The sequence below is a fragment of the Alosa sapidissima genome, chromosome 4 (genome assembly GCF_018492685.1).
Source record: "Alosa sapidissima isolate fAloSap1 chromosome 4, fAloSap1.pri, whole genome shotgun sequence".
NCBI lineage: Eukaryota > Metazoa > Chordata > Actinopteri > Clupeiformes > Clupeidae > Alosa > Alosa sapidissima.
Window position 1 is genome coordinate 21057175 of NC_055960.1, and position 7500 is coordinate 21064674.

General features: G+C 42.8%; 1 protein-coding gene and 1 long non-coding RNA gene across 8 annotated transcripts in view; one reads left to right on the forward strand and one right to left on the reverse strand.

Annotated features, from left to right (window-relative positions):
• The window catches only part of LOC121707158, an 8100-nt gene extending 3452 nt beyond the window's left edge, over positions 1-4648 (forward strand). Inside the window, exon 2 of the long non-coding RNA XR_006031249.1 lies at positions 4346-4648. This is a non-coding gene — a long non-coding RNA (uncharacterized LOC121707158). The remainder of the gene's footprint in view (positions 1-4345) is intronic.
• grip2b (glutamate receptor interacting protein 2b) overlaps positions 1-7500 on the reverse strand; it is a 187003-nt gene that overhangs the window by 26092 nt on the left and 153411 nt on the right. For all 7 annotated transcript variants that reach the window (XM_042089501.1, XM_042089504.1, XM_042089499.1 and 4 more), the window contains one exon: positions 6660-6804. In XM_042089501.1, coding sequence (XP_041945435.1) covers positions 6660-6804 — 145 coding nt within the window. The remainder of the gene's footprint in view (positions 1-6659; positions 6805-7500) is intronic.

The window sequence follows — 7500 nt, forward strand, 5'->3', positions numbered from 1 at the left end:
CTTTGGGAAATCCCATTCAAGTCAATGGAGCGTTCTACTTGCCTTGTGAAGAGCCGTGTAATAACAATCTTTAACTGTTATGAATATATTGGTTCAGTTCATTATGTGATTTGATAACTTCTCATGTTCTCCTTTAAAGAATTTAGGATATATTCACAACTGTTACATTTTGCAACATTTGCATGTTTGAAGAACCTTGTACGATATTGTTTTAATCTTAAGATTTTAACTGGATCACCCACTTTTTGCTTGTTTCTTTTTTGACTTAAACTTAAAAACGGTTTTGGGCAGTCATTTCCTTTTTATAATTTATGACTAAACAGTGACTTTTACGTAAGGGATAATGTATAGAACGCCGGTCATTATTATGACAGCCGCGCAGCGAAGCGGCGGTCATATAGGTTTAGTCAGATTTTTTTTTTCTTTTCTTTTTCGCATGCCCAAATTTCCGTCAATGATTCCCAGGACACTGAAAGACCGGGGTACACGGAACTTGGTGGGCATGTAACCCCACATGGATAGCATGGAACCATCGTTTTTCGTTTTGATCTGTAGCCCCCCTGCTGGACTGGACCCCCTGAAAGGAGGGTAGGGCAGACACAGTTTTATGTGAATATCTCGAAAACCGTAGGGTTAAGGAGGACCATTTTTTTTGTATGTTGATCTCAAGGGGCCATGTCAACCCATTACATAACCTTTCTCATTTCATGTATAGCGCCACCTAGTTAAACACAAAAAAGTAAAAATGAGGTGTTGTAATTTGAAGGTATCTGTGACCTAACATAGTCAAAACTGCACGAAATTGGAAGTGTAGGATCATTATGACACCCTCTGTATGCAAGCCAAGTTTTGTGGAATTCCGTTCATGGGGGGCCACACAATAAATGAATTTATGTTACTATACACCAACTGGCCTGTAGGTGGCCGGAGACAGTTTTCTGTGAATATCTCGAGAACCGTAGGGCCTAGGAGGTCCACCTTTTTATGTATGTTGGTCTTAAGAGGGCATGTCAACCCATCCCATTACCACTTATTTCATGTATAGCGCCACCTAGTTAAAAATTAAAAAGCAAAAAATTAGGTGTTTTCATCACAATATCTCTGGCTGACAAGGTCAAAACTGCACAAAATTAAAAGTGTAGGATCATTATGACACCCTCCGAATGCATGCCAAGTTTTGTGTACTTTCGTTCATGGGGGGCCTTACAATAAAATAATTTATGTGTACATTTAGTGACGTACACCAACAAGGATTCCCGGGACACTGAAAGACCGGGGTACACAAAACTTGGTGGGCATGTACCCCCACATGGATAGCATGGAACCGTCATTTTTCGTTTTGATCTGTAGCCCCCCCGCTGGACTGGACCCCCCGAAAGGAGGGTAGGGCAGACACAGTTCTCTGTGAATATCTTGAGAACTGTAGGGCCTAGGATGACCATTTTTTTCCGTATGTTTGCCTCCAGGGGTCATGTTAACTCATTTCATGTGCACACATGTGCACAAACAGATACACACACACACACACATACATTCACAGTAATCATACGTATGACACATACTCACACAGTAGACATATGTACGCTTGCATGCACAGGCACATACGCAGGCACACACACAAGCACGCACACACACACACACACACACACACACACACACACTCACACACACCCACACACATAACATAAACATAACACAAACAATCAAGAATTTCTCAGAATTATGAACAGGCAAGATGGAGGTGGGGTTGTATAAAATGAATTTTACATGTGAAATCTATGAACTAATCATGTTTTGGTACTTGCTGTCTAGCAGATACCAGTGAGAATTGAGTGTGGATAATGCAATTTAGTGAGACAGTTAGAATCATATAGGCCTTTCAGCGTGATTTCTTTTTGTGGAAAAAATGTGCTGGACTGGGCGGCGGTCATATTTTGTACCGCTCTGCGGTACATCTAGTTTTCCAAATAATGACCGGCGTTCTATACATTATCCCGCTTATTACACGGCTACTTGCCAAAAAAAATAATAAACTTCCCACAATATGACTTTAGCCTACACAGCCTAGCCTATTTGTTACCGTTCATCGTGGCATTTGCTGAGAAACATAGTTTGCAACAACACACGTTGAACTTGAATCAAACATTCTTTAGAACACAGCTGATCAACCGTCTGCTTTCACTTTTGAATGAAGTTCCAGATCTTGCATAGTGATATAAAAATACCTGAAGTAGAAGCACAAACTCCGTTGCCATTGACAGCGGTAATTATATGTTTGCAGCGGTAATTACATGAAAGTATTTTACCGTAGAACTTTGGGAAAGCCCATTCAAGTCAATGGAGCGTTCTACTTGCCTTGTGAAGAGCCGTGTAATAAAGCTTGTTATACAGCAGAAATGGATTCAGCACCTAAATATCATATAGAAACTAGAAATGCAATTCCGAGGAATTACACGAGGGGATGCAATCTGCTGGTTTGGGTGTTGGTGGGGCTGTTGAGCTTGCTGCTAGCACACTCAAGGTGTTTTTGACCTTGACATTTGACCTTCAACCTCCAACATCAACTCACTTCACCTTTGAGTCCATAAAAACACTCATACCAAATTTGAAGCATGTACGTCAAGCGCTGAATGCATGAGATATGGCTGGGACTTTTATTTTGACACACAGGAAACACTTTAACAGGATGTGTAGTTCAGGTAGAGCTAGATTGTATGCTTAGGGGCCGTTTATACGAGAACGATTGCGAAGGAAGACGACAAAATATTTTATCATAAGTGCCTTTCGTTTACACGGCGACCCCGCCATCGGGGCTTGAAGACACAAAAATCTGAAGACTCCTTCCAGAGTGTAGAGTTTTGAAGACGACCCGGGTTGCGTCTCCGTCTAAACGGCTAAACCAAAGATCCTTGATTACCTCTCTGGCTAAACTGTCAAATTAGAATGTCTGCGCGTGACGTACCGGAGTTCACACCACCACCCAGCGTCTGGAATGCATATCCAATCGAATATCACATACTCTTGCGTCTTCATATAAACAAAGATTTCCCCCTGAGAATGCTCGTCTAAACGCGAATAAAAAAATGAAGACGAGACGCCACTTCTGCGTCTTCTCTTTTCATCGTCACCATATAAACGTAGCCTTAGAACCTGAGACAGTTGGATTTCTCACAGGTGACACCTGTGCCAGTGTTCTGATTAGCCTGGGAACTGCTCTGAGAACTACTTAACGAGCGCAGCTGGCTCTATTATGACATCACAGCCCCCATTCAAGTCTATGGGGGAAAAATACACTTTTAATTACAAATATCTCAAAAAGTATAAACTTCTCAAAAATGAAAAACGGATAGGACGGTAAAGCCTTGGAAGATCTAAGGAACGGTGTTTGAACCAAATTTGTACGTTAAGCGGTTTGGGCTGAATAGCGTGCACAAAAAGGTAAAAAGAAAAATAATAAGAAGAAGTCTCTGGATTTCAATAGAGGGCATGCATCCCCTCTAACAACACATGAAGTACTTTTCCTCAAAAATGCCTACCACATTTTTCCAGGGCTATTTCTCAAATTTCGGTCTTGACTATAACGAGTGATTGCTGATTGCTGAATAATTGTGCAAAAGAGTTTCACACAGTGACATTAGAAGCTCCTCATTTTGCAAGCAATATAGATTATATTATAGTGATAGTGAATAGATGTTCTCCATTTGTGCGACACAGTCAATCCAATCAAGCTTGGAGCCTTTGTATTAGAACTGTGTTAAATGTTTTGAAAAAGGATGTGAAAATGTGTTAAACCAATGAAAAAGTGTTTACACAATTGCAGGAGATGACTTCTGCAGTGCTAAGGTGCTACGAAGGTCAAACTCAAGATCAAGTGGATCCCAGTTTCATTACGTGCATCTTAGCAATCGAGAAAAACTGTGTAACTGATTCAAACATACTGTAATCATATTATGGATGTGTTTGTGATATGACAACAAAATGGAGTTTTTCTAAATAATTATATAGTTTTGACTGAAGTGTTTCATTTTGCAAAAGATCCAAGGGATTCTGCTAATTGGGTGTGGTGTTGTGTTTATTATGTGTTATGTTTCAAAACAACAGGCATTTTGCGCTGGAAATGTAATTCTTGAGACAAATAATATTTTTCTAAATGTTCCAAACAAGGCTGTAATTGCATGTAGACTCAACAAACATTTTTAATGAAGGAAAATCAATCTGCAAAACTCAGGGCCTAAAAAAGATTAGTCAATATTTCTTGATTTGCCATTCACATCAGAAATGCTTGTTGTCCATTCCTGAAGTAACTTTTCTGCTAATATTTGTTGCAATGTTTTGGTGCATTCAGAGAGAGAGAGCCTGCATGATGGTGCCAATCGGGCAGCAACAGAAGGTGACATGGAGGAAAGGAAGTAAGGAAAGGAACAATGTGGGAATAAGGACAAAAATTTGTCATTTGTCAATTTGTCAAATTTTGTCATGTTTTGGTTTCAGTACTGTTTACATGATCACATTAAACCATGGTAAACTGGCCACACACAGGCCTGCACCTACCCAAAAGGGCAGAATGGGCAAAAGGGCAAAGCAGAGTAAACATGCAAATGTTGCATGCCCAAGTTTGTAAATAAAACAAATACAACTTATGCCCCAATATCTGTACTGGGTTTTTGTTCATATCATTATGTGTATACTCATACTCATTATCGCTTCTGTTTGTAATTTATTCATCCCTAATCGTTGCCATTTGATAAAATAGCAAAAAAAGAGAACAGGATTATGTAGTAATATTAGACACTATTTCAAAAAAGAAAACAGACGTTGACTTTATGGCTATTGCCTTGGATGAAACGCTGAGCGACTTTTTTTAAATTTGTGTTATAGCTTGGACTTGTGATAAGATTAACATTTATGTGAGGTGAAGACTACGATCGGGGTTAATATATCATTGGGTGCAAATGACAGTTATGTGACAGGTAGTTTTAAGTAAGAGTTAGAGCCACACGGCAGGTGCTTAATGTTTTTACACATGATTCCCCATTTGCAACGTGCCCAAAAAGGACTATCCAAATAAAGAGTGGCCACGTATACCTTTGTGTGACCCGGCACAAGGACACACGTCCCTTTGAATACAACCCGGACTGTAGCTATGCATAGTCACACGTCTGCAAACATAGTTTCTAGGACTAACTCACTCTATGGCTGGCTCTGAGGCTCTATGTGAGCCCTGGGCTTGCACCTCTACCAAGGTAGGCACAAGTGGTAGTTACACAATGTGGCATTATGAAACACAGACTATGCTGCACACATGACCCCTCTGACTGTGATGGCAACGAAAAGAGTACATTTTGTTATCTTGTTCAAAATAAAAAAAAAAAAAAAACACCACAATGCCAGCTTTATCTAAGGGAGTCACACGCATTGAGAATAAACACACACACACACACACACACAAAGGTTAGATATCAGACACACCAATACAAACACACACAGACACACACAGACAATAAACAGAAATGCATGCAAATCCAAGACACTGATAAGGATTCCAAAGAAAGTTATGCCACAGTGTTTAAATCAAATATTTGCTTACACACACACATGCATGCACTCTAACTCGCTCTCTCTCTCTCTCTCTCTCTCTCTCTCTCTCTTTCTCTCACACACACACACACACACATCTTAATCTCATATACACACATACACAAAAACACACATAAGACTATTTTCTTCTTAAACACATAAGCACGCCACGGTACAATCTGTGCTTGAGACTGCGGGTCTGATTGGGGTGTGATGACAAGGCCACACAGACGGATGAGCGACAAGGTCAGGGGTGAGGGTGATGGGTGGAGGTTTGGAGTGGCGGGGGGCTGGCGTCGGGGGCGTCGGGGACTGGGGTGGCAGTGTATGTGCAGTAAACACAGATGCTACGCTATCACCAGGAGACCCTGCCAGAAGGACATGTCTTCCCAGGGAGGCCCCTGGCCCAGCTGCCCCAGAAGAAAGGAAGACGCCAGGGCACACTGAGCCGAGGCGGAGGGCACGCTGGAGAGGCCAACGGCCAGCGACCTCGGGGCGATAAAAAAGGAGTGGAAGGGGAAGAGGACAACTGAAAGAGCCGGGGGAATCTGCCAAATCAGGCGTGCGCAACCTAGGGGGGAATTCCACTGCTTCATCCAGTGGTGGTGGAGGGGGTAGAAGAGAAAGGGTTAGAGTCTAGGAGCCGCCCTGTCTGAGCCCTGGACACATGTGCACACGCAGGGACACACACACACACACCCGCACACTCCTCAGAGTCTCAGCATGGCCACACTATAGACGGTGAGTAATCCTGGCAGGTTCCTCGTATATATTAATTTAAGCATGCACATGTGCACGCACACACACACACACACACACACACACACACACACACACACACACACACACACACACACACAACGCACGTCACAGCATGGCCACGCTGAAAATGGACAGGTTCCAGCAGGCTCCTTATGGGCTGGCACACATTTTTACACATACCGCCCCCATATGCCCCCCTCCTTCAAACACATTCAAGTTTCACTCAAAGACGCACTGGTTTAATTGGTCCACACACAATCACAGATAGAAATCAATCCAACACACACACACACACATATACACTGAGACGCAGTGTGTACCTCTCGGCCAGGCCGCGTTTGGTGAGCCCTGATATGATGATGGGGTCAAAGGGCTCCTCTGTTCCTGAGATGGTGATGCCCAGTGGACCGCCGTAGCGTTTCAGCTCCACCGTGTAGATGATCGAGCCGGACGTCTCCTGTTCGTCTGAAAACACAAACACACACACGTGCACAAACACGCACATGTGCACAAACACACACACACACGTGCACAAACACGCACATGTGCACAAACACACACACAGTCAAACACACAGACACACACACATGCCCACGCATATACACCCACAGACACACAAATAAAACAGTGAGAGAAAGAAGATCACAGGACCTCAACTTAGCAGATCCTGTCAATGTAGGCATCATACTATTCCAAAACCATTCCCACCTATGGTGGAGCTGAGGGGGGTCTCCTCAGTGACTGTGTGTGTGTGTGTGTGTGTGTGTGTGTGTGTGTGTGTGTGTGTGTGTGTGTGTGTGTGTGTGTGTGTGTGTGTGTGTGTGGTTGGGGGGAGGGGGGGGGGGGCATTCCAAAGCTTCCGTCTTTGATGCTCTTTTTCAGATGGGTTTCATCTTTAGACAGACCACCCCTGAGATGCAAGCCTAGAGACTAGCACTACTCAGCACAGAGCTCAAAAGCAGAAAAAAACAACTTCAAGCTGAAGGCCTCACAAGCTCCATGACAGTGATGATTTATATCGACTCCAGAAAATATCCAGCTGGACATGTACTGTTTTATGAGTTTGACTTGCTTCAACAGGCACATACAGTCTACAAAAATTAAACTGGCAGATACCCTACATTACAGATTATGAGTAGGAAAATTACTAGGTACTGAAGC